At 43.1% G+C, this 27229-nt stretch overlaps 1 protein-coding gene across 7 annotated transcripts in view; it reads left to right on the plus strand.

Moving 5' to 3' along the window:
* Positions 1 to 27229, plus strand: part of LOC133406182 (ATP-binding cassette sub-family C member 4-like) — a 77510-nt gene that overhangs the window by 16627 nt on the left and 33654 nt on the right. For all 7 annotated transcript variants that reach the window (XR_009769037.1, XR_009769039.1, XR_009769040.1 and 4 more), the window contains 4 exons: positions 64 to 227; positions 3340 to 3465; positions 10852 to 11101; positions 17883 to 17984. Coding sequence is in view for 4 of the 7 variants with exons in the window: in XM_061683611.1 (XP_061539595.1) it covers positions 64 to 227; positions 3340 to 3465; positions 10852 to 11101; positions 17883 to 17984 (642 nt within the window). In the remaining 3 variants the exon portion in view is untranslated. The remainder of the gene's footprint in view (positions 1 to 63; positions 228 to 3339; positions 3466 to 10851; positions 11102 to 17882; positions 17985 to 27229) is intronic.

Below are 27229 nucleotides of genomic sequence, written 5' to 3' on the forward strand. Positions count from 1 at the left end.
ATAGTCTGCAGAAAAATGGTAATTTCATTGCATACTTACTGAGTGTTTGTGCTTTCTGTGCAGATTACGCTCAATCTGCACTACCTGTGGGTGGGACCTCTTCAGGCAGTTGTGATCACCTCTCTCCTTTGGTATGAGATCGGGCCCTCATGTTTCGCAGGCGTGGCTGTCCTTGCCTTCATGATGCCCGTGCAGACGTGGTTTGGAAAGCTTTTTGGAATCTTCAGGTGAGTAGGGTTCACAAAGGGGTGGAACATTTAAAGATGGGTAATTTTGAAATAAAATGGCACAAATACAGTAGAACCTCGGGTTAAGAATGATCCGGTTTACGTACGATTTGGGTTACGGTAATTTTTTTGATCGAAAATCTACTGCTAGTTATGTATTATTTTCAAGTTTTCAGTCTTATGTTATGGATGAATGGAAGCAACTGTTGTGCTTCGATTCGCGCTGCGTCACGATCATTTACAGACAGAGTGCATAACGCATTGCTCTGCCCCGCAGCATAGATGGAGATCTGTTAAGCTGGTGGCAAAAGTTCCCACTCTGCATCCTTGATCATCCAATCGCAAATCTAGTTACATTTGTGATTGATGTGGTAAAAAGAAAAATCCAGAAAACATTTTATTTACAACAAATAATACTATTTGCCGTAAGTATGTTATTTATTGGCCCTGCGATTGGCAGGGCCAATAAAGTTCAGGGTCTACCCCGCCTCTCGCCCGAAGATAGCTTGGATAGGCTCTAGCACGCCCACACCCCTAGTGAGGATAAATGGTACAGAAAATTGATGGATTGATGTTATTTATTGATTATTTATTTATATTATTTCTGTATCTTTCTTTATTTATCTGGAGGTGGGGCTCGAAGGCCTGCACCTATGGGGCCCGGCCGGGCGCAGCCCGAAGGGGTAACGTGAGTCCCGCTTCCCATGGGCTCACCACCTGTGAGAGGGGCCATAGGGGTGCGAGATGGGCGGTGGCCGGAGGCGGGGACCTTAAAGGCGGGGGGCTGCAAAAGCTGGCTCGAGGGACGCGTGAGCTGGTGTGTGAGGTCGAGAGGTTGCGACTAGATATAGTCGGGCTCGGCTCCAAACACGGCTTGGGCTCTGGTAACAATCCTCTTCAGATGGGGTTGGACTCTCTTCCACTCTGGAGTTGGCCTGATGGTGCGGGTATACTTATTGCCCCCCGGCTCGGCGCCTGTATGTTGGGGTTCACCCCGGTGGACGAGAGGGTAGCCTCCCTCTGCCTTTGGGTGGAGGGACGGGTCCCGACTGTTCTTTGTGCATACAGTGGGTACAGAAAGTATTCAGACCCCCTTAAATGTTTCACTCTTTGCTATATTGCAGCCATTTTTTAAAATCCATGCATCCATTCATTTTCTGAGCCGCTTCTCCTCACTCGGGTCGCGGGCGTGCCGGAGCCTATCCCAGCTATCATCGGGCAGGAGGCGGGGTACACCCTGAACTGGTTGCCAGCCAATCGCAGGGTACAATTTTCTAAAATCATTTAAGTAAATGTTTTTCCTCATTAATGTACACGCAGCCTCCCATACTGCCGGAAAAAAACGAGTTTTCGTCCAGGATATCCCCGTACTTGGCCGCATTCATCTTTCCGATTTCAACCAGTCGTCCTGTCCCTGCAGCTGAAAAACACACCGACAGCATGATGCTGCTACCACCACCATGCTTCACTGTTGGGACTGTATTGGACAGGTGATGAGGAGTGTCTGTTTTTTTCCACACATGCCACATGCCACTTAGAATTAAGGCCAACAATTTCTATCCTGGTCTCATCAGACCAGAGAATCTTCTTTCTCACCATGTTGGAGTCCTTCAGGTGTTTTTTTTAGCAAACCCCATGCGGGCTTTCACATGTCTTGCAGTGAGCAGAGGCTTCCGTCGGGCCACTCTGCCATAAAGCCCCGACTGGTGGAGGGATGCAGTGATGGTTGACTTTCTAGAACTTTCTCCCATCTCCCAACTGCATCGCTGGAGCTCAGCCACAGTGACCTTTGGGCTCTTCTCCCCCAATTGCTCAGTTTGGCCGGACGGCCAGCTCTCGGAAGGGTTCTGTTCGTCCCAAACGTCTTCCATTTCAGGATTATGGATGCCACTGTGCTCTTAGAAACCTTAAATGCAGCAGAATTTTTTTTGTAACCTTGGCCAGATCTGTGCCTTGCCACAATTCTGTTTCCGAACTCTTCAGGAAGTTCCTTTGACCTCATGATTCTCATTTGCTCTGACGTGCACTCTGAGCTGTAAGGTCTTACGTAGACAGGTGTGTGGCTTTCCTAATCACGTCCAATCAGTATAATCAAATACAGCTGGACTCCAATGAAGGTGTAGAACCGTCTCGAGGCTGATCAGAACAAATGGACGGCACCCGAGTTAAATATATGAGTGTCACAGCAAAGGTTCTGAATACTTATGGCTGTGTGATATTCCAGTTTTTCTTTTTCAATCAATCAGTAAATATTGCAACAATTCAGTTTTTCTTTCTGTCAATTTGGGGTGCTATGCGTACATTAATGAGGAAAAGAATTTACTTAAATTATTTGAACAAATGGCTTTGATATAACAAAGAACGAAACGTTTAAGGGGGTCTGAATGCTTTCCGTACCCACTGTGTGCACCAAACAGCACGACGCTTGTGAGGATAAGCGGTAAAGAAAATGGATGGATGGATAATGGCAAACAAAACTAACGATCAAACAAAAGAGAGACTCAAAAAAATAAAACAAACGGTATAAGGGGCAGTAGGCTTCTTTTCATTCAACATGTATAAATGATATAAATCACCAAGGTTTTTTAGCATATATATTTTAAAGTTATTTATTAGCTTCCAGTGATTAATCCATCCATCTTCTGCTTAATTGGGGTCAGGTCTTGGGAGTAGCAGCTTAAGCAGGGAAGGTATTTGTGTACAAAATAAATTCTACAAGAAATATTTGAAAATGTGGGAGGGATTCTCATTTTGTAAAATTGACCAATTAGTAACATAAGCTTGATCAAAAAGGACAAAGATTATTATCACATACAAATCTTGTCTTCAACTATACTTGAAACTATAATCAAATAATAAATATATTCCCTTATTTACAATAAGTTCCAACCTAAAATGTTCTAACTTCCTGGTTTACTCCCATTACTTCCCATGAATTCCTGTTGATTCCCATGTAAAGTTTCCTACTTTGGAGATTACTACCCTATAGGTGAGTAATATTAGAACTAGCTCCATGTAATGCCCACACCTTGTTCTAAATGTTGCAAAATGTGTCCTCCAAATCGTTTGGGTGATCTGAATGAATCCTTTTTTTTTTTTTTTTTTTGTGCAGGAGTAAAACAGCGGTCCTAACTGACAGTCGGATCCGCATCATGAACGAAGTGGTGTCTGGCATCCGAATAATCAAGATGTACGCATGGGAAAACCCCTTTTCATCTCTCGTCACAGAGTCCAGAAGGTAACCATAATAGAGCTTTTATAATGTTTCTAAATAATATGCACCATACCTCATGTGGCATCATAAAAGCGGTTGACTACAGCCAGCGGTGCGTAGGAACGCGCTACATTGACTCAAGTAGCATTTTGTATAATTTTATAATTTTAATTTAATTTGAATTAATTAATTCATTCATTTTATTTGAATTATTTGAATATTTGAAGAAGAAACAGTACTTTTACTCTGTTACAATGAACTACATGCCGCTCGCTACTTTTATTTATCAATTATTGCTTATTTATCAATTTGTTTGTGTACGGTCTGGACTACGACTTCTGCATCGGACGCTGTTTGATCCAATCCAACGTGATCGCGAGTGACGTTTGACTCTAGTTCACCAATCAAATGACACAAGGCAATAACATGACCGCACACGTCGTCTTCTGTTGGGCTTCACCGGGATAGGTATGTGAGCACTAGATACACCTGCGCGGCTAATCCGTGTGCCTACGTGGCGGCCATGTTGGAACGGTCGTCGTTCCCATTGAACGCAACGGCGAGCAACTTGTGTGTACATATTGATGGAGAAAAACAACAGCTTTCATGTGTTGTAATATTTGTCTGGCACTGTCTGCCCAAATGTGGATATTCCAGCTCACTTCTAAATTGAGAGAACACATTAGCCCTATTTTATGGTCTTAAGTAACTGTAAAACATGCATCTTTTGGGGTACGTGCTACTCTCTCACATGCGCACACACACACACACAACAATATGAGAATTTGTACATTCCTTTTTTTACTTTTAATTTTATTTGACGTTCATGCTCTGATTTAAAAAGTAAATTAGAAGTTATCATTTCCTTAGTACTTACGGAATACGTAATTTTTTTGGAGGACTACTTTTTACTTGTTGGGTTTGGGGTTGGAATCCCAGATATACTCCAAAAGGTTTTTTGTTTTTTTTAACCATTCGATTTCCTTCAAAATAAAAAAAAATAACTAGCGAAACCTGTGACTGAGGAGTGCAAATGGAGTGGATTTCCTAAGTAGTTGTACAGAGAACATTGCAAGACTGCCTCGATGGCGTAGTAGCCACTTTGAAAGGGATAGGCTGGGAGCCAAACTTCCATCATTGGGTTTGTGGAAGGCTATAAAATGGAGTAATTTACCAAAACATAAGGGCTAACCTCCTATCCAATGGCTATCCATTTAGGCATCAAAAGAGCACGTCAATCTGTTTGTATTTAGTTCCCTGGTTTCTTGCAGTTCTTGTTGGTTCATTTTCATTGTCTCTGTCTGTGCAACGTCTTAGTCACCAGTCATGTTTTGTTTCCAGTATTAGGTTTGTTCAAGTGTTTCTTTGTTACTTTGGTTATCTGTTGTGGGACTTTGTTTAGTTTGCTTTATCTATGTTCCTTGTTTGCCTTTTTGTTGGGGGGGGGGGGATTAAATCTAATTTTTTGAGACTTCTGCACGCATGTCTTGCCTCCCTGCTTCCTTGCACTTTGGTCTTCCTCGTTTTTGCCTCACCCTAACCGTGACAAATTCACCTCATGTAACATCTTTACGACTAACACTTCCCATAGTCAAACTACGGTGGTAGAGAAGATTAAAATCATTGTGCAAGCCAGTTCCCCTGTTTTCTTAATCACTCTGCCTTGGTCAAATGACATGGAAGGGTGTGTTTACACGTAGCCATTGGAAATGGTGCTGTCTCTTGAAAGTACAAGTGACGTTCTGGTGAAAAAGTCTATGAGTTGTTGTTTTTATTCCTAGGATTGTATTATGCATCTAGTATCCACATGCTTGGTGCATTTTTTTGTTTCTCGGTTCTCCCAATTGTGGCTCTATTAGTGTGTTGAACCTAAAATAATGAGGTCAAAAATGTAAGAGTCAGCCTTTTTTTCCCCCCCTTTTTTTTGTTTAATCAAGCCGTTTGTTCCTCTGAGGCCTCGCGTGCAGGCTTCAGAATTTGTTTGTTTACTGCAGTTTAATGCACATGCCTCATTTGGCATGTCTTTCTGTCTGTTGACATTGTATTCAGGGCCCAACATTTAGTAAATCCTTCTCTAGAACAGCGGTTTGGTTCCGGATCAAATTCTCAAGCGAGACCTTGAAGCCAAGTTTTCTATGAGCCCCTATGCACTCCTTACCCTGTCAAAGTGTCATAGAAATGGTTTAGAGTTAGAAGTATCACTCTAGAGCAGTGGTTCTTAACCTGGGTTCGATCGAACCCCAGGGGTTTGCTGAGGCAGTCACAGGGGCTCAATGGTGGACAAGACACACACGGTGTGCGTGCGTGTGTCCATAAAAGCACGGCGTTCAAAACGCAACATTGTGTCAAGGTGGGCGTATGGCCGTTGCGGCGCTGCGCCTTGAGCAGAAATATATTTTTTAATACAATATATATATATATATATATAAAATAGTTAAAAAATATAATATAAACCAATATTTCAGCGATACACGAGTTGAGCTGAATCGCTGTGCCATCAGACGGCGCAACCGATAGGAGATGGGTTGGCGGAATGCTTCACAGTGCAAACAGCAATACTTCGACGTGAATAGAAAGCATACGAGATACGCCAGTGCGGTGTAGCAGCCCGGCTAAATGACGTGCCTTCGTAGCGGTCACGTTGCTGGGGGCAACGTTCCCATCAAGGGCAATGCATGTTTGTTGAAAATAAATCATAAATTGCTCATTTAGCAACCGATTTGCATGAGATTAACTTTTTTTTGTCAACATCAATGCATGTACTATTAATATGGAACATTTATAAAAAAAAAAAAAAAAAAAAGAGAGCCCTAAAAAATTGCTCTTACCTATGAACCCTTTTCAAGGATTGTAGCAATAACGCAAAGAAAAAAAAGGACTTTGTTGTGAAAATGATACGAGTGGCACTTGCCAAGGAGAAAGGCAACAGCAAAATTCACATTAATTTACGGTTCTTTGAACATAATGATTTTGTGTGCAACTCATGGGTGGTTCATTTTGTGCACAAATAAAATATACAGTTTATCCGCAAAGGTTGAAACATGGCAACTGGACTGTTTGTGTTTGTTGAACAAACAATAAACAAGAACAGTCCAGTCACCATGATTGAACCTTTGGGGATTTTTCTAATTAGGAAGGGTTCTGTGAATGTGCGTATGACACTTGTGGGGTCCCGTACCTCCAACAAGGTTAAGAACTACTGCTCTAGAGGCAAGATGGCATCCGTTTCCTGCCATTTGACAAAAAATGACTGGGAGAAAGACCAGCAACACAATCTTTTGAAATCCACTACAAGGGCGAGATCTAAAATTCAGCCTTTAAAGATAATGATGCCAGATATTGACACTGTCAGAGAGCTGTTCATTTCATACTGTTTGTTATTATGTACAGTATATAGATGTGTTCACCTGCACTGCATTGCACTGAGAGGTGTTGGCAATACAGTACAATACAATATAGAACAATACTGACGGGCATATAAAACAATTATTATTACTGCAGCTTCGTTGCAATGATCTTCTTTGTGTATTACAGATTTGTATATGTAATTATTGTACTGCCCTCTGGTGTCCAATGCAGGCACACCAGATGGAGCAGCACAGAATTAAAGCATGAAACCATGATGCAAAAACGGTTTTAATTCATTACATACAATTTTAATTACACAGACCTTTTTTCAAGATGATAATGGGACAGTGTCGAGCCAAACATATCTCTTTGATGACTTAAACATGATCAAATGCGTGCCAGTTTTCATTGACGAGACTGGACGAAGGTAAGTTACAAGTCCTCTAAACATGTCTTTTATAGATAATGTTAATGTAATGTAAGCCGAAGGTTTTCCACATAACTCCTGGTGCAAATGAGCTGCTAGCTAACTTCAGGCTACAGTTAACTTTACTGCACAAAGGTCAATTCATTACCTTACGTGTGTGTTACTGTTATGTTTAGAACATGAATTAATTTTTGCCCGGTCAGCAAGTGTCATTTGAATTTATTCAAGGTTAACCCCTTGAGATGCAGTATCTCTTTTTTGAGGGCATCCCAAAAACACAATACAAAATGGATAACTGATTTACAGAACAAAGACAAACAAAAGAAAAAAATAATAATGGTACAACCCCAATTCCAATGAAGTTGGGACGTTGTGTTAAAACAGAATACAATGATTTACAAATCATGTTCAACCTATATTTCATTGTTTAGACTACAAAGACGAAGATATTTAATGTTCAAACTGATCAAGTTTATTGTTTTTAGCAAATAATCATTAACTTTTATGGCTTTTATTTCATGGCTTGTTCCCAAAGAGGTGAACCTCGCCCCATCTTTGCTTGTGAACGACTGAGCAATTCATGGAAGCTTCTTTTATACCCAATCGTGGCACCCACCTGTTCCCAATTAGCCTGTTCACCTGTGGGATGTTCCCAACAGGCGTTTGATGAGCATTCCTCAACTTTCTCAGTCTTTTTTGCCATCTGTCCCAGCTTTTCTGGAACATGTTGCAGCCATAAAATTCTAAATGAATTATTATTCGCTAAAAACAATAAAGTTGATCAGTTTGAACATTAAATAGCTTCTGTATTCAATTAAATATAGGTTGAACGTGATTTGCAAATCATTGTATTCTGTTTTTAGCGGCACAGTGGGCGACTGTTTAGAGCGTCAGCCTCACAGTTCGGAGGACCCGGGTTCAATCCCCGGCCCCGCCTGTGTGGAGTTTGCATGTTCTCCCCGTGCCTGCGTGGCTTTTCTCCGGGCACTCCGGTTTCCTCCCACATCCCAATAACATGCATGGTAAGATAATAAGTCTACATTTCAAGTAACTAAATTTTCAATTTATCTTTGTTATCCCTCGTCTTTTGTTGTCATGACAACAAAACAAACGTACACAAAACAAAAGAACATGTTGTGACTGAGAGATCCAAATAATGCTAATTCTGTCAATTTGGACTGGTTTTGGAGAGGGGGAGGACATCTTTCTAAGTCAAAGGGATCTATCAATTATACTTCATAATTGTATACATTAACTCCATAAGTGTGTATATGAATGTCTGGTGGTGGCTGTAAATTAAATAACTAGCCTAAGTGAAGCAGTGTTATCAGTGCCAAGCGTGTCTTCATTGCAGAGAAATAACAAAAAGAAACAGCAATGTTGAATGCATGTGTGTCTACATATCGCCAGTTAAGCGCCGCTCTGTCTTTGGGGCCGCCGGGAGTCAGCCAGAGGTCGGAGGAACTGGGTCCCCCACCATCAATCATCCCCATGAGTGCAAAACCCTTTTTTTTTTTTTTTCTTTCCCCCCCCCCTTCTCCTTCCGACAGTCTCTGATTCAATGTCTATCCAATGTCCCTTCTTTCCACAATGGAGGCATCTTCTGCACCCTCCGTGTCCCCTCCCATGTTCAGCGCCGACCCTCAACCTCCTCAAATCTGGTTCAGCGGTGCTTTGCTATCCATGAGTTGTCAAGTACATTCCGAAAGGCCAAGGATGGAGGATGGAGGTGGCTGCTCTTGTTGTGACACTGCAGCAGGCTGTGTGAGAAGAGAGGGGACCGCAGAAGTCATGCGTGTGGCGGGCCGTGCTGTGGGTCGCAGGAGGTGGTTGTATTGTTGGTCTTTTTCCAGATTGCACTCTCCTTGATCTTTGTCATAGGGTGATTGACTTGTGGAGGCCACTGTGGAACCCAGCTCACGACCAAAACCCGACATCCTCCCCTTGGCTGACTCGGAACTCCAAACTCCAAACATTTGGCATTTTTCTCAATTTCTTCTAAAGCCTTAATTTTATTTTATTTTTTCTTCCTCAAACAACCCAAGTGACGTAGACACCAGGAATTCTTTTTTTGGTCGACTCAAGGTTGTCTTAGTTTTAATAGGAGCAACACCATCCGTGACATTTGAGATTTTCCATGTGAACTTATCCAAAAGTTTATTGACTGTCTTTGCATTCATGGTTTGTAACACAACTATGGTCCCCATAAATGTAGTGCTGCTGCTCTCATGAATATACCTTTTCTTAATAGACACAGAGGTTGTCTAAACTTTTGGGAGAATAAGCAAATCATGTGTCTCTCCTTCATGTTCTTATGTACCAAAATTTCAAATTGTCTTCAATTTTAATAATGTTGAGAAATGGCATGCATTTTAATAATGCAAATTTAGGAGTGATGTGGGCAGGTGGATGCATTTGGACTATTTGCAGATGTATAAAACTGAAACAAAATTCTAAATGTAGAAAATGGTCACAAATCGAATCATACGAAAGGAATGGCATACAAAACTGAGGTTCCACTATACAAGTATATGTAATGATATGATGAGGCGATTACACATTTATATGGTTCCACAGTCATAACGGCCCTTGGAAGCAAACCACAACTGCAATGTGGCCCATGGTAAAAAATGAGTTTGACAGCCCTGATTCTATTGTAAAGCTATATTGGCCCGTCAAGTGTTACAATAGGAACCCCTCTTCATTATCAGCTGACCAACTCTCTGATCAATTGAAATGGTAAGTCCATGGATAGTTTCTGCTTGTATCTCATTTGAGGATGCAATAATATCCTGCCAGAGTTGCTGTTCGTAAGTAAACATCCATCCACCTTGGACCCCGGAATGGGAATACATTACAAAATCAGACAACAGAGATGAATGAAACAACTTTACTCACGATTGACGATATACAATTTATCCTGCTCATCTAAAAATCATACATGCAAATCAGTCTCCTTTCGGTGAAATTGGCCATTTTGAACTTAAAATAGGCCATTTACGTGAATCGTATAAGTTTTTCTTTTGGGGGGTTGCTGTCGCTGTTGTCATGGGCGGTTTTGAACACTGGCAGCTAGATCCATTCCACACATCCACCATCCACACACAGATGTAATGGTGAATATTACTCCGCGGCGGACGAATATGCAAACGCATTGGCCTGAGGTTGCGCCTGTGCGCTTGAGACCTGCTTTGGCTAAGTCACAGGAGTTGACGAGACCAGAGAAAACCCTAAAAAACCTGCACTCTACTGACCAGCTGTCACTGGTCAAATGGTCTGTCTGGAACGCCACAACAACAATTGGGTTCATAAGTTTGAAATATCCTTAGCATTTTCTGCAATCCACAAATGATGAAACTTTTACATACAGGCTCAAATACAGTATATACTCTACATACACTACCACTAATCTCCCTTAGCAGGTTTCACCGTGTACTGAGGCACAGGCGGATCTGGTTATCAAAAGAATAGTTCTAATAGCCTATGGTGATCAATAAAATATTTTTGGTTTAGTCCCTGTACGACCGGGTAGAAAATGTCCCATGGACCTTTACCGGTTGCCTTTGGTATTGGGTCATCTGTTAGTGGAAGGCCAAGGCAGTAACAAATGCCTGTGTTTCTTCTTTTCTCTCCAGAAAGGAGATAAACCAGATCATGAAGAGCTCCTACCTGCGAGGACTCAACATGGCATCGTTCTTCGCCAGTAGTAAGATTGTGGTGTTTGTCACCTTTGCGGTGTATGTTATGCTGGGCAACAGTATCAGCGCCAGGCGAGTGTTCGTCACGGTGTCCTTGTACGGAACCATCAAGCTCACTGTCACGCTGTTCTTCCCGCTGGCCATTGAAAAACTGTCAGAGACCATCGTCAGCATTCACAGGATCAAGGTACCACTCTTACCTCACTTTTTCTACCATTCCTTGAAAACATTCATTTATGTCACATTCACTTACCACCTAATGAAGTTCAAATAAATAATTGCTGTACTGTACTTAAGTAGACTTTTTCGGTACAGTATCCGGAATTTAAATTGTCCATAGGTGTGAATGTGAGTATGACTGGTTGATTGTCTATATTGACCTGCGATTGGCTGGCGACCAGTCCAAGGTTTACCCCACCTCTCTAAAGTCAGCTAGGATAGACTGCAGCTCGCCTTTCCCGTGACCCAAATGAGAATAAGTAATACAGAAAATGGATGGTATGCAGTGTTGAGAAAGTTCCTTTTGTACGCGAACTAGTTCAAAGTTCAGTTCACAAATTCCTTGTGTGTTTTGGACATACTTGGCAAATAAAGATGATTCTGATTCTGATTCTGATGAACTAGTTCAGTTCATAATTCAAAATGTTGACATAATTTCACCATTCCAAAGATGAACTCCATTAGAACTATTCTTTTGATAACCAGATCCGCCTGTGCCTCAGTACACGGTGAAACTTGCTAAGGGAGATTAGTGGTAGTGTATGTACAGAATATACTGTATTTGAGCCTGTATGTAAAAGTTTCATCATTTGTGGATTGCAGAAAATGCTAAGGATATTTCAAACTTGTGAACCCAATTGTTGTTGTGGCGTTCCATAGCTCTTTTTTTCTCAATATGTTGCTGATAGGCTATTACCCTCAAAATACTGCCATTTCGTTTTCCCATAGTTGCCACCCATTCAGTCCACACTAGTAGCCAGCTGCAGCTTTCACCCGACAATCACAAAAGCATGTGGGAAAACCTGTTGCTTGAAAGGTGTTTTTTTAAAAAGAGGAACAAAAACAAAAACACGGCTTTTGTCCTTAATGTGCAAAGAAAAACACGCAACACAGTATGACAGGAACGATGGTGAAAGGACATTGATAACTTTGCATTCCTCTCAGCTCTGACTGACTATATTAACAAAATATTTAATTTGATCTATTCTTATATTCAAATAGATTCCATATTATGTGTGATCGTACAGAGTTTTAACGAAAGAATTCTGATACAAATAATAATTTTCGTAGCAAAAATATTTTTTTAAATTATGTACTATACTGTATTACAAACAGACCACCAAAGTACATATTCACTCCCATTTATGCGGTGTCCCTGAATGCACCTCACGTTCTCATGCAGCTGCGACGTGCCTGCCATGAATGGCGGCCATAGCCGCACTAAATCGGTTGCCAAATACAGCGTTTTATCCCCAGAATACAGTTCCGTGATAAAGTATTGGCCCCCTTCTCAAATTGTTATATTTTTGCATAGCCCCCCACTTCAATGTTTAAAATCATCAAACAGATGTAAATATTGGACAAATATAGCCCAAGTGAACTTAAAATGCTGTTTTTAAATGGTGATTTAATTTATTCAGGAAAGAAAACGATTAAGTTACCTGGCCCTGTTTGAAAAAGTAATGGCCCCCTAAACCTTGTAACTGGTTAGGCCACCCTCTGCAGCAACAACTGAAAGCAAGAGTTTTCTATAACTGGGAATGAGTCTTTCACATCTCTGTAGAGTTATTTTGGCCCACTCTTCCTTGCAGAATTGTTTGAATTCAACAAAAATTGAAGGTTTTCGAGCATGAACTGCCTTTTTAAGGTCTTGCCTCTGCTTTTCAATCGAATCCAATTCTGGAATTTGACAAGACCACTCCAAACCCCAAGCTATTCAGAAGTTAACTTGCTGGTGTATTATGGATCGTTATCCTGCTGCAGAAACCAAGTGCGCTTCATCTTGAAATTACAAATTGATGGCTGAACATTCTCCTTCAGGATTTTCTGTTAAAGAGCAGAATTCATGGTTCCATCAATCACAAGTTAAAGCGAAGCAGCCCAAGACCATCAAACTACCACCACCATTTTTGCCTGACGTTATGATGTTCTTTTTCTGACATGCTGTGCTACATTGACGCCAGATGTAACGAGAGACACACCTTCCAAAAAGATCAACTTTCATCTCATCAGTCCATATAATTGTTGTGTATTATTCTCTTGTGATCTCCTTGTTGCGTATGCCTGCGATGCACGCTGGGATATGTTGCTGCTGCTGTGGGTCAGGGTAAAAATGTCCGCGGTGCAAAGGAAAAGTTACCCCAAGACAAACTGCTGAGATGGCTGGACATTGGGGGCCATTTGACGAAAACGGAGAACAATGGACTTCATATACCGAGAGGTTTGAATACTTTATCCTAGCAAACAAGATTGAAAAGGATATTATTGTACAAACATTTTATGTATTATGGTAGGAAAATCATTCAACCTACTGTGTAGTCTGGTGCAACCTGACAAGCCAGGAAACAAGTCATTTGAGGAAATAGTGGCAAGATTGAAAAATCACTATGCACCAAAGCCGCTGGTCATTGCAGAGAGGTTCAGATTCCATAAAAGGAACCAGGAAGAGGGGGAAGCAGTTTTACAATTTGTAGCTGTATTAAAACAGTTGTCTGAACATTGTGATTTTGGACTGGCACTGAATGACACTGTACATGACCGCCTGGTGTGTGGTCTACGTAGTGAGACTATTCAAAAACGATTATTGACAGAAGCTAACCTACGACCGGAAAAGGCAAAATTAGCACATCAATGGAGATGTCTGCATGTCGGTCATGTGATGCGATACGGGCATTGTCGGCCGCGCGAACACGGGAGTGTAAAGAGGCCTTTAGACTGTTGAAACTGTGGTAAGAAGGGCCACATAGAACGTGTCTGTCGGAGTAAGAAAACTCAGACACGCAAGAGAGACAGAGAAGTGGGGGAAATAAGAAGAAATATGTGAATAAAATGGAACCGAGTAATTGAGAGTCAGAGGAAGAAGACAGTACATATCTGTTATCGATGACAATGATGATGGATACTGGGTCACACCATTACTGGAGAACCAACCAGTCAGGATACAGGTGGACACTGGTACACACATATCCATGGTGTCAAATGTTGTTTACAATGCCAAACTACAGCACCTTTCTCTCCAAAAGACAACATTTAAGATAAGGACATACACTGGTGAGTCTGTACCAGTGTTAGGACTTGTTTATGTGCTCGTGGAACATAGCAAACAGAAAAAGACTCTTCCCGTGTACATCGTTTTAGGGGAATCATCCGCTCTGATGGGCTGAAGAAGATCAAGCTGAACTGGCATGATTAGAGAAGAAAAAAACAAGCCTCTCGCAGGAGATTTTGAAGAAACATTCCAAAGTTCTCGATGGGCAACTTGGCAGCATGAAAGACATTACTGTTAAGATGACTGTAAAATAAGGAGCACACAGTGAGAATTTTGGGTGATTTAAAGTCACTGTAAATCCAGTTCTGGAAGCTGAGAATTACCCATTACCTCTCATCGATGACCTCTTCTCATGCTTGGCTAGAGGTGAAAAGTTTAGCAAGATAGATTTATCGCAAGCATATAATCAAATGCATGCGGTACATGAGTCACAGGAATTGCTGCCTGAACAAAGGACTATACCGGTACCAGAGGCTCCCCTTTAGGATTACCTCTGCTCTAGCACCTATTTCAAACAGCAATGGACCAGATCCTGAGTGGCCTTTCAGGGGTTCGGTGTTATCTGGATAACTTGCTCATCATAGGCCCAGATGCGCAGTCCCACTTACGGAATCTGGATGCGACACTACAACGTCTGGGGCAATAGGTGTTTAATGTCCAACAAGATAAATGTGAGTTTTTCCAGCCTTCTGTTGAATACTTGGGACATGTGATTGACAGCATAGGTCTCCACAAGGCACCATCTAAGGTGAAGGCTATTTTGGAAGATTTACCTCCCAAAAATATGAGTCAGTTGAGGTCCTTTCTTGGATTGTTGACATACTACGCAAGATTTATGTCCAACCTGGGAAACATGTTAAACCCGCTACATGTACTGCTCAACAAAGCAAGAACATGGAAATGGACAGACAAATGTGATTCTGCATTCAAAGACGTAAAGACAACTCTCGTCAACTTGGGGGGCCTGGCCCACTTTGACCCATAGCTACCACTACAGCTGGCATGTGATGCCTCAGTTTATGGGTTGGGTGCAGTTGTGTCACACATAATGCCATCTGGAGAAGAGAGACTTATCGCCTTTGCATCAAGAACACTGAGTAAGCCGGAAAGTAATTATGCACAGAATGAAAGTTAGGGACCTTCTGTAGTGTTTGGAGTTAGGAAATCTCATCAGTATCTCTTTGGCAGGAAATTCACGCTACTAACGGATCATCGTCCACTAACCTCTATTTGTGGGTCTCATAGGGGGCATTCCATATCTGGCAGCCACCTGTATGCAGCGATGGGCTTTGCTGTTGTCTGCCCATCAGTATGTCATCAAGTATAGGAAGTCAGACCAACATCGAAATGTTGATGGACTCTCTAGGCTTCCTTTACCTGTCACACACTCTGAGCCGGCACAGGCTGAGATGTTTTACTTCAACGAGGTGATAGTTGCTCCAGTTCCCTCAGCTCACGTGACGAAACATACGCGCACTGACACAGTTGTTGATACCATCACTCGGGGAAGAGGAGGAGAGATGACACCCACTTTCAAGCCGTATCTGGTGAGACAAGATGAACTTTTCAGTCCAAAATGGATGCCTGTTGTGGGACTATCGTGTCATCATTCCACCACCCTTAGAGAGAAAGTGCTTGCTGAGTTTCATGCTGGACACTGTGGAATAGTGTGGATGAAAGAAATGGTTACTACACTTATTTCTGGTGGCCTGGCCTGGATGCAGCTATAGAGGAGAAAGCAAGGTCATGTACTGACTGCCAAAAAGTGTGAAACCTCCCACAGTTGGTGCCCTTGCATGCATGGAAGTGGCCTGAAGAACTGTGGCAAAGAGTTCACATTGATTTTGTGGGACCATTGGGCAACCATATGTTCTTAGAGGTAGTTGATGCTCATAGTAAATGGCCAGAAGTAGCTGTGATGAAGAGCAACTATTCAGAGAGAACCATTCAAGAGCTCAGGTCTATCTTAAGCCGATTTGGTCTCCCTCAACAACTTATTGATAATGGCCCACAGCTCGTGTCGGAGGAGTTCAGAACATTCATGGAAGAAAATTGTATTCACCACATTATGTCTGCGCCTTATCATCCTGCTACAAATGGACTTGGAGAAAGATTTGTACAAACTATGAAGTAAGTGCTCAAAGCCTTACCTAGCTCCCAGTCCCTCAACCGACACCTCAGGGCTTTTCTGTTGTCCTACAGAAACACACCCCATGCTACAACAAAGGTGTCTCCCCCTTCGTCTATGTTCAAGAAAACGCTCCGCACTCGACTTGATCTTCTAAAACCTAAAAAGACAAAAGACATTGTGCACCTTCAACAGAAAGCTCAATTGGAACAAAGGGCCAAGGCAAAGTTACGGTCATTCACAGTTGGCGATAAGGTGCTTGCCTTATCCTTTGTAGGTTGGCCACTCCTGGGAAGGTTCACCACTGTATTTCTAAACTGTTCTGGAATTTCTTTAGATTGTGTCATTTTGTTGCATCTATTTTTTAGCGCTTTTGTCCGACTTGATTTTGTCGGGACAGATTCTGTTAAAGTGAATTCTTTATTGAACAGGTCTGGAGGCTTGGGGGTGCTCAGTAAAAATGAACAGAAATTTGTCATTTCCCACAATTAATTCATGATTTAACAAGGGGGGTAATTACTTTTTCACACGGGGCCAGGTAACTTTGAATAGTTTTTTTCTTCTTTAATAAATGAAATCACCATTTAAAAACAATATTTTAAGTTCACTTGTTATATTTTTCTATTTATAGTTGTTTGATTGATCTTAAACATTACAGTGGGGAAACTGCAAAAATATACGAATTTGAGAAGGAGGCCAATACTTCTTCACGGCACTGTATGAAGGCTCGTATGTGGTGTGTTCAGACGGGTTTTTCCTGGAAGTCCCTAACAAAACCAGGCACTCTTGAAGGAAAATTAACTTTCTTTGGAAAACCATTCACAGATGCCAGAATGAGCTTGTTCTCAATAACGTTCATCAGGCAGAAATTAACTAAGTTCAGTTCACGTTCACTCAAAATATGAACTAGTTCATGAACTTTCGTTCATTGAACTCATTCAGGTGCAACACTGATGGTATGGCTGAGCCCCAGTGCACAAAGCAAGGTCTATAAAAGCATGCTTGGATCAGTATGGTGTGGAAGAATTAATTTGAGCCCTGACTTCAAGACCATGAAAGACAAACCAACATTAGTGCTCTTCTGGAATAAGGTACAAAAATTGCCCATACTCCACAATCTCATAGAAATAGGAAGATGTTTTAGGATCGACGCGACAACAGAACTTCCATTTTCACTTCCAACAGGCGTAATGAGCAGATGTCGCAATACTTTTGTTTATGTAGAGTATGTCCAATGGTGGAAAACAAAGAGTGGCGCAAGTTTGGGCTTCTGATCCAGTACTCTACTGCAGTGATCTTCAAAGTGTGGTACCACTAAGCGGACACAAAATTAAATGTTCAAATTGTGCATAGATACTGTGACTTAAACTTTGTTTGTAATCAAGTAGACATCATTTGTTGAGTACAGTTCTGTTCTATTTAACATTTAAGTACAATATAGTTGCATTTAATCTTTTCGCGCTGTTTTTATTTTTGGCTGTAGTACCCGTTGGTTTGAGAACCACTGCTTTACTTTATTCTAGCATGTGCAAAAGAAAATTTATGATTGTTCTTCTTTATAAACCCATCTAGAATTTCCTTCTCCTGGATGAAATGAGTAGAAGAAAGTTAACACTCGAGGAAAAGAACCCAAACACCATCGAGATGAAGAGGCTAACGTGCTACTGGGATAAGGTGACCATTCTACTCTGTGTACCATGTAATGTCAAAGGTCGAAAACCCTGGTAGTCTTACAATTTTAAATTCAACCAAAATTTTCGAGACGCATGCACCATAGACAAAAATCCAGAGGTTGAACTGGAGCATTCACAAAGTTATTTTTTATCATGAGACTCTGGCTCAGAGAGCATTAAAGGATTAACTCCACAATGCCTTTTTGGCTTTATTTGTGATGCCAAAACAAAAGGGGCCCCATTGATGGCAAAGAGGAAAAGTGTGATGATGAAAATAATACTGAAAATTGAACTTTTAGGCATTTTTGGAAATAAGTTTGCATGTCTCTGGCCTGGCTGTTTTGTTTTTACTTTCCTACAATGTGTTCCAAATTATTAAAGACACAGGGCCCTGTTTTTGTGAACGGTATGAATCCGACACGGCGAGGTTAGACCGGTGTTGGTAATTTTGTAGACCACCGCAGCCTGGCACATCCGATAGTGGGCCGGCTGCACCACTGTGAGTGTGTTACAGCCGACTTTATTTGCCACCAATTGACGCAGCTCCTCTCATCCCCTTTAAAGATGGCACAGTGACAGTCTCGACGGAGACATCTCTATGCGTAAGAGGACAATGCATTAATCGCAGCGATTCGTGGATGAGTGGCGTATTGTAACTGCTTTTGGCCGGTGTAGCAACAGACAATGTGAGCGGGTAATCTGAATGAGCTGGTGATAACCGGTGACATAAATATGTCAGCGGACCTCAGTATCTGTCTGCCTGTGTCCCGGTCAAGTTCAACAAAATTGCATTAGACCAGCGGCCTACCTTGAGCCGCTATTTAGTCAAACGCCACAGCCTCGCTGAATGCCCAGCAGGTGAGGATGAGGCCAGATTTGAACCCAGGTCCACCGAACTGAGGCAAATGTGCTAACCAGTCATCCGCCGTGCCACCCAATCCAGTCATTTGCGGGGTGTAGGGATAAGATTTTAAAAAAAAAAATACAAAATAAAAAACTTCCCAGACAGGAGCTGCTCCATAGAAAATGTTGCGCTTGCCAAATTGCAATACAAGGAAATGAAGCCAGGCTTTTTGTTTGTATTTGTATTTTCACAAATAAATATTTGCAATGTACAGTCTTTTTTTCAGGAAAATACATTTACAGATTCCAAATACTTCAAACTGCTGTATTTAAAAACTGGCAAAGAGCTGTCCGTAAAGTCATGTATTTTTTATTTATTGAACCTTATCCAGGTAAGGTATTTGCAGTGCCAACCTGGCTGCAGACAGCAGAGTAAAACAAAGCAAAATAGAAGCAAATACATATAGCAAACTACAATGCACATAGTAAGTGCATAGTAATCATAGCACATGATGAATAAAAGGTCCATAAAAGGCATGTGAGCGGATGTTCTCTAAAGCTGGAGAACTTGCATGAAGAAAAATTGCCTTTTTGAAAATACAAATAAATGTAGAAGACTGACTGCAGATGACTATAGATGTGATTAATTGTTGTCAGATTTGTACTGAAACTGTGTGAGGCTTAGGCTCATGTCCCTATTGCATTTTCCAGCTCATAAATCACATATATAGTCATCTGAAAGATTCTGTTGCACAATCTATGTATTTACAGTAGGCATATCATCGCAATAAAATAGAATAAATATATTCTAATTTATTGAAATGTACCTGTATATAATAAAACTCCCTACTTCAAAGACTGTCTGCAGCCAGGATGGCATTGCAAATGAGAATCAGTTCTCAATTGCCTCACCTGGATAAAATGTTAGGTTTTAAAGGTATCAAAAATATTTGAAATTTAGATTAAGATAGAAAATAAGACATTAACTTGAAAGCTTGAAATACCAGCATTTTTTTTTTAGATCCAGTACGTCACACTATTTAGCAACATCAGTCTCATTTGCTTAAGCTACCCTAAACTAATAAGTGCGATGGAAACAAAAACAACATGGGCCACAGGAACCTTTTGCAACCAGGAACTCCTGTTAGCAGGAACTCAAAGTCCCTGGGCTGGTTGGTGGAAAAGCTCCTCCTGACAGGTTTCTTTTTATAAAGCTAGTTTGTTGAAGTCTTGCTCACTGGCAGTAAATTATGTCACATTTGAACATTAACATAATATTGCAAACATTAATTTTAGTGGGCAAATAAATGTTTGAAACAAATCTAGCTTTTTATTTTTAAATATTTCAGTTTTTATACCTTTATTTAAATTATACTATTTAAAAAAAAAGAAGGTATGCTTAAATTAAAAGACAAGCACTTATACTAGTGCTTGTCTTTTAATTTAAGCATACCTTTTTTAATTTTTGTTTCTTCTGTCCATTGTTGCCCCCAGGGCAAGCATGACAATCATATGGAGAGATACAAAATACACAGATCTCCCTATATGTATTTTATTATCCATGCATCCAATTTCTCTGCTTATCAGAGGTTGGATTGTGGGGGCAGCTCTTCCGGGAGGATCCTGAGGCATTCCCAGGCCAGCCAAGAGATATAGTCTCTCAGAGTGTCCTGGGTCGTCCCCGAGGCCTCCTCCCAGTGGAATGTGCCTGGAACACCTCACCAGATGCCCGAGCCACCTCATCTGGCTCCTCTCCATGCGGAGGAGCATTGGCTCGACTCTGAGCCCTTCCCGGATGACCGAGCTTCTCACCCTATCTATAAGGGAGAACCTGGACACCCTGCGGTGGACCTAACTTCAGCCACTTATATCCACTTATACGTTCTTGTTTTTTTGGTCACGATAGATGAGGATAGGAGCGTAGATCGACTGGTAAATCAAGAGGTTTGCCTTTCGGCTCTTTTTCACCAGACCAATACAGAGTCCTAATCAATGCAGATGGTGCACCGATCTGCCTGTCGAACTCTCACTCCATTCTTCCCTCACTCATGAACAAGACCCCGAGATATTTGAACTCCTCCACTTGGGGCAGGATCTCTTCCCTGACCCGGAAGAGGGGACTCCACCCTATTCCTACAGAGGAAAATGGCCTCAGTTTTGGAGGTTTTTCATACCAGCCGCTTCACACTCTGCTGTGAACCGCTCCAGCAAAAGTTGAAGATCACAGTTTTATGAAGCTATCAGAATCACATCATCTGCAAAGAGCAGATACACAATGCTGAGGCCACCAAACCTCAAATTCTTTCCATGAAGGTAATGAACAGAGTCTGTAACCCTTGGCAGAGTCCAATTGGAAATGAATCGGACTTACTGCCGGCAATGCGGAGCAAACCCTGACACCGGTTGTACAGGGATGGAACAGCCCATATCAGGCAATCTGGTACCCCTTGCCTTCCCCCATCCCACAAAACACATGTAGACTGGTTGACCGAACTCCCATGCACCCTCGAGGACCCTGTCGAGGGTGAAGAGTTGGTCCACTGTTCCACGGCCAGGACGAAAACCACACTGCTCCTCTTGAATCTGAGATCCAACTTCCTAACGGACCCTCCTCTCCAGCACCCCTGAATCAGACCTTACTAGGGAGGCTAAGGAGTGTGATCCCGCTATTCTTGAAATACACCCTTCAGTCCCCCTTCTTAAAAAGGGGGACCACCACCCCAGTCTGCCAATTCAGAGGCACTGTGCCAGGTGTCCACGCGATGTTGCAGAGGCGTGTCAACCAGGACAGCCTCACAACATCCAGAGCCTTTAGGAACTCAGGATGGAGCGCATCCATCCCTGTGGCCCTGCCACCGAGGAGCTTTTTAACCTTGGTCTTCGAAGTATTGGGCCCACTGACTCACAACGTCCTGAGTTAAGGCCATCCCCACAATACACAATGGTGACACTGCACTGCTTCCCCCTCCTGAGGCACTGGATGGTGGGCCAGAATTTCCTCGAAGTCGTCTGGAAGTCATTCTCCATGGACTCACCGAACTCCCATACCTGAATTTTTGTCTGTGAACAGCGAAGCTGCATTCCGCTTGGCCATCCAGTACCCGTCAGCTGCCTCCGGAGTCCCACAGGCCCAAAAACGCCCGATAGGACTCCTTCTTCAGCTTCCCTCGGGACGTGTGCCAAGTTCTGTCGGAGGTAGGAGTTGAAGCTCCTTCTGACAGGGGATTCTGCCAAACCTTCCCATCAGACCTTCACAATATGTATGGGTCTGCCAGGTATCTTCACCCACCATCGGAGCAAACTCACCACCAGGTGGTGATTGGTTGACAACTCCGCCCCTCTCTTCACCCTAGTGTCTAAGACATGCGACCACAAGTCTGATGACACGACCACCAAAGTCAATCATCGAACATGTGGACACCCTTATGTCTGAACATGGTGTTCATTATGGACAATCCATGACGAGCACAGAAGTCCAATAACAGAACACCACTCGGGTTAATAGGTATTGTGCCTCTTGCAATGGTCAACTCCAGAGTGGAGGAGATTCGAACCTCTCTCAAGAGGACTGGTACCAGAGCCCAAGCTGTGTCTCGAGGCAAGCCCGAGGCTAGCTGGAATGTCTCGACCTCACACACAAGTTCAGGCTCTTTCCCTGCCCGAGAGGTAACATTCCACTTTCTTAGAGCCAGCTTCTGTAGCCGGGGATCGGATCGCCAGGGTCCCTGCCTTCGGCTGCCGCCAAGCTCTCCACGCACCCGACCCTCTTAGGCCCACCCATAGGTGGTGAGCCCATGGGAACGGGGACCCACGTTGCCTCTTCGGGCTGTGCCCGGCCAGGCCCCATAAGTGCAGGCCTCTGGCCACCAGGTGCTCGCCAATAAGCCCCACCTCCAGGCCTGGCTCCAGAGGGGGCCCCGGTGACCTGCGTCCGAGCGAGCAAAAATGTCTTTCATTGTTTGTATTCATCATAGGGGATGTGCTTTGTCTCTCCCTCACCTTGGACTTGTTTATCCTGGGTAACTCGACCAAGGTCATAAAGCATACAACAACTTAGCTCCTGGGATCATTGGCACGCAAAAACCCTTCCACCATGATAAGGTGATGGCTCAAGAAGGGGCAGACAGATTCTATTTAAGTGATTTCTTGATTGAACAGGTCTGGAAGTATTCAGGCTTGGGTGTGGTCAGTGAAAAGTACCCCAAAAATGTAATTAGCAACAGTTAATTAATGATTTACCAAGGGGGGCAAATACTTTTCCATTCAGGGCCAGGTAGCTTTGAATATTTGTTTCCCCTCAATAAATAAAATTCACAATTTTAAAAACTGCATTTTATATTTACTTATCTTGTCTGATGGCCGGCGACCAGTTCTGGGTGTACCCCGCCTCTCGCCCGAAGATAGCTGAGGTAGGCTCTAGCTGAGATAGGCCCTAGTGAGGAGAAGCGGTACAGAAAATGGATGGATGGATTATCTTGTCTGATATTTATATTTGTTTGATTATCTGAAACATTATAGTGGGAAAACTGCAAAACAATAAGAATTTGAGAAGGGGGCAAATACTTTTTTACAGCACTGTACCAAGAAGAGCAAAACAGATTTTTATCAGAAACCTGTTAACCTAACCCACATGAGCACATGCTATTGTGACACAAGCAATTTTTTTGCAGAGCAACAGCTTGCATTTGCTAAGGTTTAACTGCATGCTACTAATAGGCTAGTCCATTGAAATGGGTTACTGCTGTTATAAAACTTGTGTATTTATGGCATTCAATCAGGTCACTTAATTTCCACATGGCCCTTGCGACCAAAAGACCAGGCTCACCATGGCGCTCTCGCGCCGTGGTGAGCCAAACCACTACCTCCCATAGCTCTCCCTCCCGTATGACAGTTCCCGCTTTCATTCTTGGTACTGCTCACGACACACCCATAGTTGCCCTCATTGATTCCGGTGCAGACGTAACTTCATTCATGAAGGATTAGCACATCCAACTCCCTCTCCAACCACTCTCGTCTCCCAAGAAGGTCACAGCCCTGGATGGGCGAGTCATATCCCCTGTCACCCACCAAAGAGTTCCATTCACCCTGCTTATTTCTGGAAATCACCATGAGGACATTTCTATTTTTTTCATCCCTTCCCCTGAGACCCCACTAGTCCTCGAAATTCCCTGGCTCAAAAGACATAACCCCGAAATAGACTGGACGTACTTGTCAATCACGGGATGGAGCGCTCACTGCCATTCACACTGCCTGCTCTCTGTCATACCGCCCTCCTGTAAACCACCACCATCTGCCACACCAAGTTGACCTCTCCCGAGTCCCCGAAGAATAGCTGAGATAGGCTCTAGCTGAGATAGGCCCTAGTGAGGAGAAGCGGTACAGATATCATGATCTTTCCCATTTTCAGTAAAGACCTGAAAAGAGGGCCGTTCTCTCTCAGCAGGACCCCCCCCTTCCCAAAAACTTCATCCCTGTGCTTGCTTTTCCCGTCATCTATCTGCTGCCGAACGCCACTATGACGTTGGCAATCGAGAGCTGTTGGCCATCATATGGGCCTTGGAAGAGTGAAAGCACCATTCAGTTCATCCAGCAGCACTTCTGGTGGCCCAGCCTTGTTAAAGACTTTTGGGAGTTCGTCCAAGCCTGCTCCGTCTGTGCCCGAGAAAAGTCTTCACACATACCCCCAGCTAGTCTGCTGCATCCCTTGCCTATCCCAAGCCGCTCTTGGTCCCATATTCCTCTGGACTTCGTCACCGGCCTACCCCCCTCTGAAGGTAACTCGATCATTCTCACTATTGTCGATCGCTTTTCCAAATATGTCCATTACGTACCCCTCCCCAAACTACCATCTGCCTTTTAAACTGCTAACCTCCTTGCCCAACATGTCTTTAAACTCCACGGAATCCCCATCAATATCGTCTATGACTGAGGACCTCAGTTCTCCTCCCTTGTCTGGAAGGAATTGTAAAGCGGTGGGCGCAGCAGCCAGCTTGTCTTCGGGATATCATCCACAGACCAACGGCCAGACGGAGTGGGCGAATCAGTCCCTAGAATCGGCCCTCCGCTGTGTTGCCGCACGCAACCCCTCCTCGCGGAGCTCGTTCCTCCTGTGGATTGAATACGCCCACAACTCCCTCACCAGCTCCGCTACCAGTAATGTCCCCGTTCATGGCTTGCTACAGTTTCCAACCCCCTTTATTTAGGGAACAGGAGCATGCAGTGGCGGTTCCCACGGTTAAGGATCACCTCAAAAGGGTCCAGGCCATGTGGAAAGACGTCCGGGCGGCCTTGTCTGCAAAAAGAAACAAACGGGTTGCGGACCTTCATCACTCTCCTACGCCTGAGTACAAGGTGGGTCAGTCCATTTGGCTTTCTTCCCATGACCTCCCACTTCAGACGGAATCCCGCAAACTCGCTCCGTGTTTCATTGGTCCTTTCCCTATTACAAAAATTATCAATCCCACGTCTGTCCAACTGAAATTTACCCATTCTCTAAAGAGTCATCCTACATTCCATGTGTCACTACTCAAGCCTGTCTCCACCTGCGCTTAGCCCTCCGGCCGTGCCCTCTCCGCCCCCCCGTGTTAGTGACAACCACCTGGCTTCACGGTTTCGTGCATCCTTGATGTGAGGCCCAAGGGGAGGGGTTACCAGATTTTCATGTGAACTGGGAAGGGTATGGTCCAGAGGAACTCTCATGGATTTTCCCGTAAACGTATATTGGACGACTCCCTCATTAGAGACTTTCATGCGACTAACCCAGGGAAACCTGGTAGGACGCCAGGGGGCGTCCGTTGAGAGGGACTCCCGTTGCCTTCTCTCTCTCCCTCCCTCTCTCTCTCTCTCTCTCTCTCTCTCTCTCTCTCTCTCTCTAATCAGCTCCACCTCGGCTGCGCACCTGTCATCAATCAGCCCTCATCATCACCTGCATAAAAGCCTGCCGGATCCCGGAAACTCTTGCCAGAGTATTAACGCTCTCCTGCAGTACAACGGCTCTCAAGCACATAGTAAGCCACACCATTCCTTTTTATTTTTCTGACCTCCATGTTTCTCCTTGTCCTCAGTGTTCCCTCCGTGTCCCTCGCCGAGTTGACTTGTTCATGCCACCGCCTGCCACACATTCCCTGCCTCAACAACCTGCCAGCATATCTCAAGGGCCATCTACATTCCCCTTTTTAAATAAACTTTTCATCACAACCTCTCTGCCTCCGCCTGCTCTTGGGTCCCGTCTGAATCAACACGTGACAATAAGTCTTATACTCTGCACCTTGACTGAAATGTTTAATATTTCATATCCATTTTGAGTTCCATATGATTCCTAGACTGCGTCACAAATGGCTTTATTCTGTGAATGCCTTTAACTCAGGGTTATTAAAATAGGTAAGCGGGCCCAGTATGGCTCGTTGGGACGGAGAACAAGTTCACTGCTATTTTTCAATAAAAGTAACTGTTGCTAATTTTGGACAGTGGAGGGCGCACAGACGAGACTTACTTCAAGTTTCAGGAGCAAAGGAAGCCCATTTCATATAGAATGCCGTGCCACCTTTGCATTAGTTTTGTGAAAATAAATACCTTCTTTAGAAATATTTTAAGACATTGAATATTGCAAAATGTCAGTCAACAGCTTTAATTCAAAAGAGGTTGGTTTGGTGAAACCATTTTTTCTTTTTTCATGCACTGAAGTTCCCACTTTAGTTTGTATGGTGGTGTATGATGAGTCAGTTGAGGTTGTCAAGATTTCAGATGGATGTGGAAATGTATGTACATAAATTTTAAATGATTTATGGATCTTAAGAAGTAGTTTTATAAAAGCTACATACAGTACAGTATATAGATCCGCTTTGATCTGTAAGTTGTACACCTGTAAAAAAAAAAAAAAAAAAGTCGCAATAAAGTTGAAATTGCACTCATTTTTGTTAAGAAATTTCAGATTGCGCATATGATTTACAAAAAGATCATCGTAAATGTGAATATTTTCCAAATGTACTTGTAAATATTTGCACCAAATTAGTGTGGAAAATCTGGAATTGGCGTTATTTATAACTTAGTAGGCCACGAATATACTGGTCCAGCCAACTTGAGATCAAATTGGGGTGAATGTGGCCCTGAACTAAAATGAGTTTCACACCCCAGACTCACATTTCCAGGAGATGTCGAAGTTATAACCTCCAACTTTATGTAAACAGCCAGGACCTGAAGGGGCCCGGGCCGTCTCTTTCACGTAGTATGACGTACAGTGGAACCTCGATTTAACGGACTAATAGGGGCGGGGGATCGTCCATTTCAGATGATTGTCCGTTATATTGAAGCACTTTTTTGTGGCCATATGCACCCATATTAATGTACTTTTTTCACGACCTAAAACGCTCCAAGTACAGCGGAAAGTTATTGTAAATAAATATA

The sequence above is a fragment of the Phycodurus eques genome, chromosome 1, assembly GCF_024500275.1.
Source record: "Phycodurus eques isolate BA_2022a chromosome 1, UOR_Pequ_1.1, whole genome shotgun sequence".
Taxonomy (NCBI): Eukaryota; Metazoa; Chordata; class Actinopteri; order Syngnathiformes; family Syngnathidae; genus Phycodurus; species Phycodurus eques.